Source organism: Rhamphochromis sp. 'chilingali', assembly GCF_963969265.1.
Source record: "Rhamphochromis sp. 'chilingali' genome assembly, chromosome: 17".
Taxonomy (NCBI): domain Eukaryota; kingdom Metazoa; phylum Chordata; class Actinopteri; order Cichliformes; family Cichlidae; genus Rhamphochromis; species Rhamphochromis sp. 'chilingali'.
In genome coordinates, this window is record NC_137944.1 from 14,661,929 (window position 1) to 14,677,228 (window position 15,300).

Below are 15,300 nucleotides of genomic sequence, written 5' to 3' on the forward strand. Positions count from 1 at the left end.
TGTTTTGTTTGTTGTGTTCATTGCTGGGCTTTGTCTTTAGTCCCTTTTCGTTATTTCTTACACTATTAAACCACGCAAATGCCTGTTCACACGATTCTTCTGCATGAATTGTTTGCATTCTGCAGAAAATCGCCTATTCTGCTTGACTGCTGTCAACAAAAAAAGGAGTGGCTGCACAGATGTTTAATACTACTGTGGAAGTTTGTTAGTAATTTTTTTCTGGCCTCATGTACAGGTCACAAAGGTCACGAAGCTCAAGGTAGTTTGAGTATAGACACATTAATGTTGCTCTGCATGTGCATGACTTAAACAGTAGTAAATGGTTTCCTTGTAGGCTCTCAAAATCAACTAAAAGTGCAACTGTGTAATACTATAAAGCTTGTTTCTACTGCCCACTAGTGGCCATACATGTTCATGTGTGGCTGACTCATATGCTTTGTTGTGTGGCCTACTTCTTTGTCCATTTTAATCTAACTGAGACCATAATTTATAAAAATGAGCATCTTGTTGTATTAAAAATGTGTGAAAGCAGCAACTGAGGCCATATAACCAAGAGAAAGGTGTTTGCTGAGGTCATTAATGGTGTTTTTTTCCTCATAGACTTTTATACGTTTGACTTCTTTTTCCATAGGGAGGAGGTGCCCCCTGGTGGCCATCGGAAAGAATGCAGCTCTTCTTTTACGTGACTTGAACAAAGATTCATCAAAGATACACAAAGAATGCACGACCTGCATTAGAAAAGTGAAGACACGGAGAATGAATGTCTGTGATTCAAATAAACTTTATTGACTTTGCGTCCAGATGTCAAAGGGCATGCAAATACAGGCTTCTGAATCCCATTGTTTTTTTTCCTTTTCTCCTCAGTTTGGTTCTATTTTCTTACAAAACTACGTGCACCTTAAGTAATCAATTTTGCAGCGTACAAACCACAAAAATACCAGTTTTACATTATCAAATACTGCACATAGAAAACATTTACAAAGCACAGGTATAAAATTACAGCTCCCTTTGTTTTGTTTTGTTTTTTCCTTCATCTTTGCCATAAACCACATCCTTTCATCAGCCAGGCAGCTACGCTATCCTTCGTTTTGCTTCTTGGTGGAACGTTTAAGGCCTGTTCAGAAAAGACAAACCCTCATTTACCAAAACAGCTATTCCAATTGAACTGGGATGATGAATCCGTAATTTGCAGGGAAAAAGAGGCATCGAGTCTACTACATGTGCTTTGGGAATGTGATTGTGGTCCATTTAAATATCAGTTAAACCATTAGTTTGGGTTGTGTTCTGTGCTTTCCTAGGCTTGATAAGATAAGGTTTGCCTTGATAGCAGGGAGGGGAGCTACTATGGCCCTAATACAATCTGACAGACGGCGAAAAAGGACAGAAAGGTTACAAAGCAAAACTTGTGCTGTGATCGCTGACATAGACGTGGATGAAGACAAACGAACTGAGGCCGTCAGGTCAACGGCAATGTCTGTGTTTGTTCTCATGGACAGCTGTAACGCTGGCAAATCAAACACCTGGAATGCATGCGTCTGGAATGCAACGTCGAAGAGAAAATTAAACTTGTTGATCACGAACTCTACTGTCATACAGCAGTAAATCACAATGCACTGCATGCTTTGTTAAATTTATCCCAGCGCTTAAATTTATGGTTACACTTTTATCTTATTTATGGTAGCTCAACTGATACCAGTGTTGTGCCAAAAGCCAGAAAGTGATTTCTGATGTTTCCATGAGTTTCTTTGATGTCTAATATCTTTACTCATATCGGTAAATAGACTGTAGATGTATGAAGGGGTCAAATATGAATAAAGAAATAACTGGTTTTTCATTGCCTTTTGGTCCCTTATAGTGTGTTTCAAGAACTGTGATGTTGTATTTGACGCCCTCTCGGCCAGATCTCTCTTGAAAAAGACATTTTTAATGTCAATGAGACTTTTTACCCGAATATATAAAGGAAATATAACAGTCACTTTGCCAAAAAACCTGATTCAAGCTTCTACCTTGTGAAGGGGAACTTCTTTCTGGCTCAAAATGACTTGATATCATTCATGAGAAATAAGTCCGATATATTTTTCACACAAATTAGGCCAATCACTTTTTGGGCGAATACCGGAAATCACTTTCTGGCGCCACATGCTCAGCTCTGGGGTCACGAGAGAGAGAGAGAGAGAGAGAGAGAGAGAGAGAGAGAGAGAGAGAGAGAGAGAAGCCGTGGGCGAAGGCGCCCACGACAGCAAATGCTACAGCCAATGTTTATTGCCAGAAGAAAAACATCATAAAATGTAAGGCTTGGCTCATGCTACTGCAAGATAACAGTGTTTTTAATCATAAAAGTTCTTTTGCATCTCTCTGGATGCTGTTCTGGGTCTGATCGCCCCCACCGCTGTCGCTTGTTGGTCTCATCGTGATCAAACCATCATTAAAGGTTAAATACAAGGTCAGAAATGCAAATATCAGAGTAACCATGCGGCAAATATTTCCTAGATCAAAATACAAATATAATAATTCCATCAGCTTGATAGACAAAGGGTTGGTGGCGGGGGGAGGGCAAACCCTTCTGCTCAAAACCCATCTTGGCGATTGAAATAAATAAAATAACCGCATCTCGCCAGACGGAATTCATGCTTGTTTACAAACACAGAGCTGTTCCTTTAAAACACAAATCATAAGACATACAGTATTACAGTACAGGAAAAGTAGGGGCCGCCTGATTGGGTGCAGGCGGGGTCCCCGGAAAGTCTCCAGAAGAGACAGTATAGCAAACAAGATGACGAAAAAGAGTTACACTCCTCCTCGGTGTTAGGGTTTAGAAATACATTCATAAAACTATACATATACACATAGAGAACTTCGGTACAATATCTCAAGCAAAATACATTTGTTCAAAACTTTCAGCTGTGTGCTACAAGAGTGAAGCAACGTCTCCTACGCAAAGTAAGGCCATTGTAAACTGAACAAGCCCTCGTTTTTTTGCAAAAAAAGCTAAAAGGCGGGTTTTGCCCACGCTGTCCTCCTTCTCTGAATAATACCTCTGTCCTTAGAAAAATAAAATACATATAATACTATATTTCGATATAGTGCACAAACTATGACTCAGGTATGTGTTATTAAGATGCGTTACACACAATACATTTTTTGGGTTAAAAAGATGCTTTTTTTATAGCAAGTTTGTGGGGTTTTACATTCTGAGCATTGGCAGCCTCTCCATTCAAATGTCACCTGAGCCGTGTCGACTTCATGCATCTGGACACCTTCACGTTGACAAAAAGAAAACGAAAACAGTCTATGCGTCACTCAGCTCCACAAAAGCACGAAGACTGGCAACCTGCTTGATCTCCGTCCCGTCATCCCTGCTGCTAATGAGGCTTCGACCCCCTTTTTTTGTTAATTGTGTGTCCAAATAAATCAAATGACCTTGTGTGAGACAATGCACAATGATCAGGTGACACTACAGTTTATATATAATATTTTTTTTTTCTTTAAATGTAAGGTAAAGAGAAAGTTCAAAGTTAATGTTGGCGTTCATATCTGAAAACTCTGATCCACTCACACCTTGCTGCCCTGTCGCTCATTATGCATCACACTAACACACTAAATGCATCTCTCTAAAAGACATACACCCGCACTACACTTTAAACAAAGGCAATATTTAAAACTTATCCTCTAGGTTGCAAGAATCAAAGGATTTGGGCAAGTTTTGGCTAATCCTGCCTTTCTTATAAGATATATAATACATTTCTTTGCATCTATTCAATCATTAGAATGGGTAATGCTTTGAGGATGATTGATATATAGCAAAGGGACACACATACACACGCAGTCTCATAAAAGCTCCACACATTTTCAACAGTATTTTGATAGTTTACCAAGGAGTGGAACAATCAGCAGGGAAGTTACACAGATCTATAAATTTCATTATCTTGTTTTTTGAGGATTCTTATTCCTTTTTTTTCCATATTTGTATAACATGCCAGCTGTCCCAAGAAAACAAATCAATACATGAAATTACTTCCTAGGCGGGACCATACAAGTACAGATCCAGCAAGGAATAGCTCCGAACCATAAAACAAATGACAACACCTCTTTAACAAAGAAAACATTTTGTATACATATGATAGGAGGATTAAAAATAAACATCATAAATCATCCTCCCAAAAATTCAAGAATGCCAGATATCCCTTTAGTTTATCCAAAGTTCAAAAAGCATTGAAACGTGAATTGTGTTGTTCTGAGGTGCTGCGAGACTAAAAAAAACCTCGCATTTTCCCTTTTTTTTTGCAGAAAGATGAGGAGAGAGGAACAAATGAGGTGGTGATAAAAGCAAATTCAGAGCTCATAAACACGCAGAAGCTTTTAAGAGAGGAACTCGAGACTGTGTCTTTGCACCTCTTCAAAATATGAGCTCTGTTAGCGCCTTTGCCCGTGTTCATGTATGAGAAATATATACAAGGATTGATGTTGGTCAGAAAAAAATAAAATAAACCCTCCCCCCCCCAGACATCTGCACCTTAAATAAACCAGTAAGAAAGCAGTAGCTTAATTTGGATGCTAGTCCCTCTGCTGCCAGTGAAGACTCCATTATCATCACACCTTTAACTGTTTTGTTGATTTTTTCTGCAAACACCCATATAGTTAGTGCAAAGCGGACTCAGAGGAAATGTAAATGGGAAAAGGTGGCTGAACAAGGTTAAAAGCCTTCAAGAAGTCTAAATCCGGCAGCAGAAGTCACCTGGATCAGCTGTTCTAGTGCACTCGACTTACATTTCCATGCTGCAATTCAAAACAATTGCGCAGCGCAGTGTGACCAAATAAAAATGCAAACGAAAATAAAAAGAAGAAGCAGTCAACCGCTGCGTGCTCCGCGTGAATATTTTACAGTAAAGTGCTATTTAAAGAAAACGCAAACACGCCGCCTGACGGGAAATATAAAACGAGAGTGCTGGAAATGTGTCACTGCCACGTTTGCACCTGAAACAAGTAAAACCACCATATGGCAGGTACGCTAGTAAATGTAGTGCTGACATAATAGTCGGCTATCGCAAAGAAATTCAATTCACACTGACACATTTAAAAGAGGTTTAGTTAGCGTCAAAGGGAAAGTTAGGAGGGTTAAAGGTTTCACAAGCTGTGCGCATGTTAATGTTTCCGGTGTTGTCCCAAAAAGTCATTCCCGTTGTTCCTGTGTGTTTTTTATGTATAATCTCTTTGCTTATATTGGTAAACAGACTACAGAGTCTATTGGATTTCTGAAGGGCTTATATACAAAATGAAGAAACTACCTGTTTTGAAAGCTTCTTATCATGATTGTGTATTATTTGCACCTACATTATAATCAATCCAGTCTCTTCTGGCTTTTCTAAAACATTTATGCTATATTTGTTGCAATTTCTGTTGCCCTCTTGGCTGGATTTCTATTACAATAAGACATTTATAATGTAAATGACACTTCTTAGCTAGATAAATAAAGGATTTATAAGAGTCACTTTGCCAAAAACTGAATGTATCTTGTGACAGGAATGTTGTTTGTGGCTCAAAAGGACTTGATATCATTCATGAGAAACAGGTTTGACATATGTTTCACAGATTATAGGCCATTTACAACAGTTTATTTTTTGGCACAACACCGGCTACATTTGATCGGAAAAGGAGAGGTGCAGAGGCACGCCGGCCATTTCCCCACATCCCTCATCAAGTAGGACGGGGAAAAAAATGGGGAACTCAACTGGAAGCTGGAACAAGTCCAGGTGCTGGTAGAGGCCCTTTCCCCAGAATACGCGAGGACGGGCTACAAAGTGGTCACATTTCTCCGAACGCCTAAGGTGAAGGCAGGGATCATAAATGTGTTTGTCCGCTGGCTGGCTTATTTTGTTCTCGTCTTCTGCAGATAGCGATGACAGCCAACCCCTTCGCTCCGCCATCACCACAGCCCTATCCTTCTCCCCAACTCAGTGCGGTGTGCTCCCTTCTCGGCACAAAATAAAGCAGCACTACACTGCTGTCACATTGGTCAAAGCAAGCTAAATGAAAAAGGTTTAAGCACTTTAAAATGTCTCGCAAGCAAACATGCAGAATGCAGCCGACACATATATATAAACACAAGTAAGTTTTTAACTATATATCTATTTTGATATATATATATCTATATATAAACTCTGCCCTGTGAAAATTATAGAATAGCAGTGTTGCTACCTCACATAATAGCCATTATGTGAATATCCGAGCCTGTTATCCAGGTATGTGTATGTGTTTGGCCTCCCGTGCCCAGCTTGTGTGCGTGCGCGTGCGTGTGTGTGTGTATCGTCATTTTTTTTTTAATTTTTTTTTTTGTATTACATCTAAGTCATTGACTCTGCTACATATCCATATTTTATATTGTATACTAGTTCACCTACTACTTATAATAGTAATATTAACAACAATAACAATTGCTTTGGTTTAAAAAATAAAGTTTTTTTTTCTTAGTTTGGCATAGAGAGTTTAGAAACTGGCATCAGGATGTGCCCCGGGATGAGCTGTGCCACGGAAAATCTTGGACTGCAGAACACCCGGTGAATCCTGGTTTTCGTGGTATGAGATGTTGGAAACAGGTGGGTGGAAAAATGCTACATGTTCAGGTAAATTACGCCTTCTCCTGTTTTGGATCTGCTAATCGTTTTGCCAGTAAACACTGAGCGGTGGGTGAGAGTGTGAACGGACAGTCGAGAGGATATTCCAGTAAAGACTATGGCAGCATGTTGAGAGTGCATGTGTGTCAGTGTGGCTGGGATCAGGTATTTGTGTGTATGTCAAGTGTGTCTTCCTGCACGGATGCATCGCTTTGTGTATGTATGCCTACCTGGCTTTGCACTTACATAGTCGTCGTGTATATACAGTACGTGCGCCTGTGTGTGCGTGACTCTGCCTTGCGCGCGCGTGTGTGTGTGTATGTATTCTGGGTGTCTAGGTGCATGAAGGGCTGGTGGCGCTCTCCAGGGAGGACTGAGAGAGGCGTCGGGTGAGGGGTCCGATGCTGGGGTCTGCCAGGGAGGAGGTAGGGAACAGCTTATACCAGCCGCTGACTGTGGCAGACAGGTCCAAGTCCTCCAGGAGGATTTGGGCCATTCCCATGAAGCACTTGTGGTCCATACGCCCATAATCCCCCCACACTATTACCTGGAGAAGAAATGACAGCAATTTTTTTTTTACTGCTTTCCAGTGCTGTGGAGACTTCTCAGCTACTGGAAGACCCCAAATCTATTTTTCATACAACAAATTTACTAACTCAATAATTATAAGTCCTATGAAGTTTTTGATTGGTGCATAAGAACTTTCAGTATCACCCAGTTTAAACCTGTGAGACCAGCAAAGACAGCGTAAAATCAATTATTTGGGGTGTTCGGGATCAAAAGAAAAATGCGTGAGACGTTTCATTTTTGGGTGATGAAGCTTAAAATGTTTGGCGGAAAATTGTAAAGGCTAGAAAAAGAGGATTACTTACCTGTAGGACTTTGCCCTGAGGACTCTCATCGAACAACAAAGCCTGCTGGTAGGTGGGGTCCAGAGTCTTCTTCACTACTTTGGTTTTCTTCTTAGCCAAGCACACGCCGTTCTCCAGAAGATACACCTTCACATAGGTTGCTGCAGAGGAAAAAAGAAAAAGTGAGCCTCATGCATGTGCTGCTAAGCCCACAGAATTGTAGCTTTCATCAAGAAGTGAGTACCTGGTATGTTCTTGGAGCCTGGTTTGGGGGTCAACCCTCTGGCCTGGTTGACCTCCACCTCTAGCTGCCCTCCTCTGTCTACCATGCCTACATTTACATCCCCTATAGATCAAAACAAACCAAAACTCAATATAACACCATAATAAAAAAAATTTTTTTTTTTAAAAACCCTGAAGTTTCAATGCAGCTGAGATCTCTGTGGTACTCAGCTAACAATCAAACGAGAGCCTGGACTGCAGCTGCAACAGACAATGTTCAGCAGCAGAGGGCCACATAGTGCTACAACGCCATCTTCACCACCAGATATAAAGGAGCACACTGCTCTGGGTAGTTATTTTTTCAAAACCAGTAACCTTTGCATGAAAGATTTATAGCTCACGCAGGAATAACTTCATTCCTGCTGAGCGAATACACGATTACTGGGCAGTATTTCACGATGCTGTTGTGCATTTAAGTGGATGCATGCTGCAAAAAGTTTTAAACAGAAACCGGAGGTTCTGATTGATGATGTATTAACTGAATGATCTGACTGTGCTGGTGTGCGATATATTGTCCTGCTTATATGCCTCACATTTCAATCAAACGCTATCAAGTAGAAACAATTGATGACTTCTACTAGTTTTGTATGATAAAAACAGATGAGAATGGAGTGGACTGCACGGGACTAGATGGTGATGCTGGCCGACTTCACGCTTACCCATTGGGGGTGTGGCTAATGTTTGCCGGCCTACAATCTGAGCGGGGCCTAGTCCGTCCAGGAAGTCACTGAACTGGCTCTCAGGGCCCAGGCGTGTGGTAGGGAAGACAAACCTGCAAGAGGAGAAACAGACTCATGCTGGATGAACAGGTATTGTGTATATGGACGAGCGAACGGATACACTGTTGGACGGGACACGCACGTTCCATCGGAGCTGTTTGAGTTAGTGCTGCCGTCGGTTGAGTCCTTGCTGCCCTGCCGTGTCACTCGGTTTCTCATCTCGACGGCGATTCCGGTCTCCGTGCTTCGCCGGATGGTGCTGCGGAGCTTCTTTGTCCCGCCATCTGAAAGCAGAACACAGAGGTCATGTTCCCTTCTTTAAGTACCTTTATTTCAACAGGCTAATCCACTAAGTATAATAATCCAAGGATTATTAGAGCTGCCTGTTAAGGGCGCCAGGGGTTAACGGTGAAATTATGTGACCCTTATGAGAATTTAAGATACTTCGTAAAGCCAAGCAAAGTTTACACACATACACACTCAGTTGCACAAATTGCCTAAAAATGTCTGATGTTTCTCTTTAGTTATTTGTGAGTGTGTTTCTGTGTAAAATGTTTGCTTTTTCAAAGCTACCTACCACAAATAATCAAGAATTCAAGTTTGCCTAGAAAGCTCAGATTCCTGCACTCTTTATTATGAAGCGAGGCCACTCTAGCGAGAAGGCAATATCCACTGGGGTGTCCCTGCGCTACTGAAAAACAGCTCCACATCACAGGTATAACTACAGTCCATTTTAAATGCACAAAGCCCATTTTGCAATGGCTGTTGCAACTAGGGAGCAATAAGCCTTTAGCAGGACCTCCTGAGCCTCGGCTTGTAAGGCAGAAACACAAATTGGCAGCATGGGGAAGAGTAGTGGGTGGCAGGGCAAGGGGAGAGGTGAGAGGCTGAGCTCAGAAAGATGAGGAGATGAGAGGAGGAGAGGGGAGGGTTATCAAGGCTTTGCAAGTCCTGCTGACGTTAGGAGAATGAGAGCAAGCCAGAGAGTGCTAACCCCAGAAGAAGCTTTCAGGACATCATCCCCTGTAATGACACACTGTATCTCCGTGTGACTCGGCATGCTGAAATAGCAGCAGCAGGGCACAGATGAAGTGATTTGGGTTCAGGATATGAAGTGTAAGGTTGTGCAGCTCTTTCCTTCACTTTTACCACTCCACACCTCGGCCTCGATGTCATTCTTGTAGCATTAGCCATAGAGTTTTAGGTCAGTTTTATCAAAGAGTTGGCATTTGCCAACTCTTTGATAAGAGATCGATGTTCACAACTGTAAATTCACACCTTTACACGGGTATGCAGTAGGGGTGCAACGATATTCGTATCGATATTGAACCGTTCGATACAGTGCTTTCGGTTCGGTACGCATATGTATCGAACAATACAACATTTGTAATTTATTTTATCAATTTTCCTTCTGACGATGCTGTCTGTGTTGAGCGCTCAGTGAATCTGTGTTCGACTACTCCGCCTAGGCTGCACTGTCCAGCGCAGATCCACTGAGCGCTCAACACAGACAGTATAGTCAGAAGGAAGAGCGCAGGGCACCTCCCCCACCCTCATTCAGATCTGGCGTTTGGAATTATTTTGGTTTTCATGTGACGTATGACCCTGAAGGTAAGCGAGTCATGGACTAAAGTAAAACAGTATGTTGGATGTGCCATGCAATGCTCAATTACATTGGTGTGAACTAGTGTGCTAGCGCAGTTAGCTCGTTAACGTGTTGGCCGTCTAGCCCCATGCACAGAGCGATCGGCGGTAGCTCGTTAACGGAGATTTGCCGTGTTGTGGCGTTAAGGTCATTTCAACGAGATTAACCTGAAAGCACTAGCGGGAACACAACGAATATGACTGCACATTTACGCCGACATCATCCTAGTGCAAAGACAAGTGGAAGCAGACAAAAAAAAGCAAGCATGCTACTAACTTTAGCCGAGTCATTTAGACAGCTGTTAGCACATGATTCTCCTTATGCTGCTGAGAATATAGCCCAGAAGAAGCGAATAGTATAGCTTTTATTTTGGAAAGAGCCATTTCTCTGTAATAAACTCTCTTTTCCAAAGATGAGTGATTCCTCAATCAGATACAGGGCTTGCAATATCGCTAGCCCGACGTCCCGGAGCTAGCGATTTTTTCAGTCGGGCTACCAAAATCTATCTCTGCCCTGCCCGTCGGGCTATTGTAGGAAGGAAAAATATATGTCAATGTTTTTGCATTCTTTCAGAAATGTAGCTGGGTAATTATGTCATTGGCATCGGTGAGCCACTGTCAATATGTGACATATTGAAGTCGCGTTTGAATTTGCGCTTGTTTTTTTGCTTTCACTTCGCAATCGTGCGAACTGTGTATAGAGAGCGACAGTACTGATCTGTGAGTGATGATAATTTGTGCACCAATTCCTCTGACATCGTCTTATTAATCGTTAGCTTACTATGCAAACATGACAAGTGAAATCTCCCGCAGCAAGCTTAAACATGTGAGAGGTTGATCGCGCAGAGAATCGCTGAGCTTATGTGAGTGCGCGTGTAAAAGCATTTCAGTTCTGCTGAGCCAAATAAGACAGGTCAGGGTGAAGAAGTGACAGCCAAAGAAAAGCTTACCACAAAACGGAGAAGTTATGACAAATCAGACTATAAGGCAAAAAGAAAGTGCAGCTTTATGGTTTCATGGACAAAAGAATTTCTGTGGCTGCGATATGACGAGCTAAATAACCAGGGCTGCACATAAGTGGTCCGCAGGTGCGCATTCGCTGTCAAAATAAAAAACACGCACAAGGGTTAGGGTTAAATTTAAAAACTGTACTTTTGAGTTAAAATATATATTTATAATTTTAATAAATGACAAATTAAAAATGCATGAACATTTTTTTGTATCGAAAAAATATCGAACCGTGACACCAAAGTATCGAACCGAACCGAACCGTGAATTTTGTGTATCGTTGCACCCCTAGTATGCAGCTTGCGCACTCACACCTCTGTGCAACATGTGCACAAAGTGTCTGCACGTGAACAGCCCGGGCCACACAGTGACAGTTTAGTCACACGGGAGGATGAGAAAGCAGCTGTGAGCTGTCATGTCAGCAAAGCTCACTTTAGAAAAACCTCCACAGTGGCTCTGACTAATTTCTGGGTCAACCCTATGAAAGGAGATTTTCTGGCCAAAAATATTTTTCAAAAACTTTCCAGTGGGGATTAAAAGCTTTCCTCTTCTTTGAGCTTGTTAATTATGAGGCAAATGGCTGCTTATCAAAGCAATAACAAAGAGAAGTAATACATCACAGAGCGCCTTTACGACTACAGCGGTGGTTGCTGTAGAAACATGTACATCTGCCCTGTATAGGAGCCTGGATATATAGCAAAACAGCGCAGTGAAGGCACAGCAGACTTAACAAGTGGTTCCTTATCGCTGCCAGTTAAGCGAACACCCAGCCGTCCCACTTCATTAGCCCGAGCATCTCCAGTCTCATTAAGCATCCTTACCATGCCAGGCTCATTACCATGACAACCACAGACACCCTGCATCATCACCATCACTGTGGAGATAAACAGACAGCAAAACAGAGGCCCTTGATGGTAGTTTTGGGTGTTAAAATGATGATAATGACAGACGAGGACAGATCTATGTATCTCTCTATCAATCTGCTAGACCTTCTCTTGCTTTCACCTGAACAAATCTTAAAATGCTACAGGTTACTGAACAGAGCTCTTTTGTTCCAGCTGAAAATAAACTGTTGTGCATCCCATGTTAACAAAAATGCTGTCGATGTCTGCAACAATCTAAAAAGATGCATGTTAGGTTGAAGCGGACTAGTATAAACCTTTACAAAAAAAATGCTGCATCTGTGGGGCTCTAAAGAAGAGAGAGGACGAGTGCTGAGGATAGATGGGTGAAAAGGAAGATGAGAATGATAGGGTCCCATGGGCATTGAAGATGAGGAGAGGGGTGCTGCCTTCTGGTACCTTCTATTTATAATCCTGCAGTAAAGAGTATTTCCAACAGCCTGTGTGTGTATGTGTGCGTATGTGTGTGTGCGCGTGTGTGTGTGTGCACGAGAGAGAGACACCGAGAGAGAAAGGGAAAGGTCTGTATGTGTTGTAGCATGACACCCAGACAAACTCCATGCACTCCTGCTGCCATGACAACCCCCGCCCTCAGATCTGGACCTCAGACAATGCCACCTGAGACAACTAGCGCCATAGCGACAGGCTCATCCGCTATTGCCTTTTATTTTATTTCATTTAAAAAAAAAATAAGAATCGTAACTTGTACAGGAAATACTTGACTGTAACTTCTGCACTAACTTCCTCTCCAAAACTTTGTCCTCGCTCACAACCAAACCGCACAAGTCTGCTGAAGAGTGTGTTTAAATTTTAACACAAGTGCGACGACGCCTCTGTTACGATGAGTAGTTTCATGCACACAAGTGGGAGAACTCCAGTGTTAAACTATCGAGAAGCTATTCATTTAACTCCATTTCCACACTTGTTACTCGTTTGTCTACCGGCCCCTCCCCTCTCGTGAAAATAGCCCCCTACACAGTATGAGGCACTGATCTCTTCCTTCCTATTTAATCCCCTCCTCCTCCTCCTCGTCTGCTCTTTCCCTCCATTCGTTTCCATGGCAATGCCTTCTGCATTGCACCAAGAGCCCCGGCCGGCATGTTCGCTCACAAGCCTTTCCCCCTTACTCATATTGTCCCCTCCACAAGTCCCACTCTTTGAATCGAGCCTCCACTGCTTTTCCACTGTCATATTCTCCTCTTATTGCTCCTCTTTCTCTCCAGCTTTTTGTCTGCTAGTTATCTTATGAACCCCTTCCTAACCAATTCCTTTTCTTCTTTTCTTATTGTATCTGCCTCATCTTATTTCCTGCTTCATAATCATTTTGGATGTATTTTCTCCCAACCTGCTGGTGAATTCAGTCTGTTATACTGTTAACATCAAAACACACATCCCGGAAGAAGTAATTAGAGGTTGTCTGACATATATGCCATTTGAGCAGCTAAAACAAAAACATTGCATAAGCTGTTGTGCTTTATTGTGCTACAGTAGAGGGTTTTCAGTTTCTGTGTGTTACAAAAACAGTTAAAGTGTCTCCTGTTGGCTTCACTACAATGAGTAATACCCCGCCCCTGTAAACAACCTCATGAATCTCGCGGAAATGCGAAGCACGGGAATAAAAAACACTAAACTTTTTTTCTCAGCTGCTTATGCACATGTTATGTATCATGGTAGAGGAAAAAAATATAAGGGTGTAACACAAAAGTGTTAGGGTGGAAAGAACTAATAGGTTCAACACTGAACACTATTAGGAAGGTGAGATTGCTTAAAAATGCCAACAATGCAGAAAAGAGCCACACACTGTGACTGCATGCACACTCACACATGACATATAGCTTCTTTGTGTGTGTGTGTGTGTGTGTGTGTGTGTGTGTGTGTGTGTGTGTGTGTGTGTGTGTGTGTGTGTGTGTGTGTGTGTGTGTGCTCAGTAGATCATTAAAACTGCTCTGACATTTGGAGAGCACACTGATGAAGCCATTCTCATTATATGCTGTAATATAGAATGCTGTTTTTAGACTCCCGGGTTACGCCGACATGCCTATTGGATGCACCGGTGACGGCAACGATCCACCATGCATAGCAACAGTAACCAAGCATGGGTGTTGGAGATGAAGGATATGTTGTGGTATATTTACTGCCAGACCCCAGCTAAATTTGGACTAAGGGAAGATTCAAAGTGGAAGCTTAAGTAAGACCAAGAGGTTATAGTGTACATATGAATCAGAGATTCAGAGCCATATTTACAGTTTACACAATTCATGTGTCATATGACACATTTGGAGCTATTCCTGTATTATGGAGTTTATTCAAAATGAGTCAAGCCAGTTAACAAACAGCAAATAAAAACTTAGATTAAGTTTAAAGGTTTTGTTGAACACCCCACAATGTAACCCTCTAGTTTTTACAAAATAATCAACAATCACTAGCGACCTCCTTTGCTTTACCTTAGGAAGCTAAAATCCTGAAAATTAAAACTCCTAATTAGCCTGGCATTATTGCACTATTTGTGACCACAGACTGTATATAAAAGATGGAACACTCAAAAAAATCACCCATTGGTTTTTTGACTACTGCTTTAACATCTCGAGTCTGGTGCTTTGGTCATTGCTGTCGTGGTTTAATAATGTCGAGAAGTGACAAGATCTGAATAAAACTGAAAACATTATCAGGTAATGCTGGTTATCTTGATTAGCAATGTGCGTCATATAAACTGATATACCCGCCAATTACTCACAACGCAGAAAAAACACAATGCTAGAATTTCAAGTAACAGAAAAAGATGGATGATTAATACATTAAGTTCACAGCAAAACATATTATTAGTAACATCACTTTTTTAAATAACCCAAAGCAATTTAATTAGTTAAGGTGCAATTTGGTAGACAGCTAGCACCAATTATATTAGCCTCCGTGACACTATTAGCATGCTTCTGATAATGCATCAAGTCCTTACACAACACAAACTTCACAGCAGCCATTTTGATATGAAATAGTAGGTAAACACAGGTTTTTAGCATATAATTAATTTGTTCTTGTTACAAAGGCAAAGGTTTAATGAGTGTGACAAAAGTATCATTGGATGTGTCTATTATTTTATGTCAAATTGGCTTAAAAAAGCAAACTAGCTAAACCGGTATAATTCAGCCACTGATGAATACATGGTGAAATTAGCTTAAAAGGCCCACACTGTTAAAAAAAAAAAAAAAAAAAAAAAAATAGGACAAACAAGCGTGGCAATCTTTAGAGAATGATTTCTGATCTTTTAGAACCAATTTCAAACGGC

General features: G+C 41.5%; 1 protein-coding gene across 2 annotated transcripts in view; it reads right to left on the minus strand.

The window, feature by feature from the left end:
• Window positions 1-771: 771 nt before the first annotated feature.
• Window positions 772-15,300, minus strand: part of rims3 (regulating synaptic membrane exocytosis 3) — a 55,470-nt gene continuing 40,941 nt past the window's right edge. For both annotated transcript variants that reach the window (XM_080862617.1, XM_080862616.1), the window contains exons 3-7: window positions 8,606-8,747; window positions 8,404-8,516; window positions 7,707-7,808; window positions 7,484-7,623; window positions 772-7,158 (exon numbers count right to left, since the gene is read on the minus strand). In XM_080862617.1, the coding sequence (XP_080718743.1) occupies window positions 6,946-7,158; window positions 7,484-7,623; window positions 7,707-7,808; window positions 8,404-8,516; window positions 8,606-8,747 (710 nt within the window). In that variant the 3' untranslated portion in view covers window positions 772-6,945. The remainder of the gene's footprint in view (window positions 7,159-7,483; window positions 7,624-7,706; window positions 7,809-8,403; window positions 8,517-8,605; window positions 8,748-15,300) is intronic.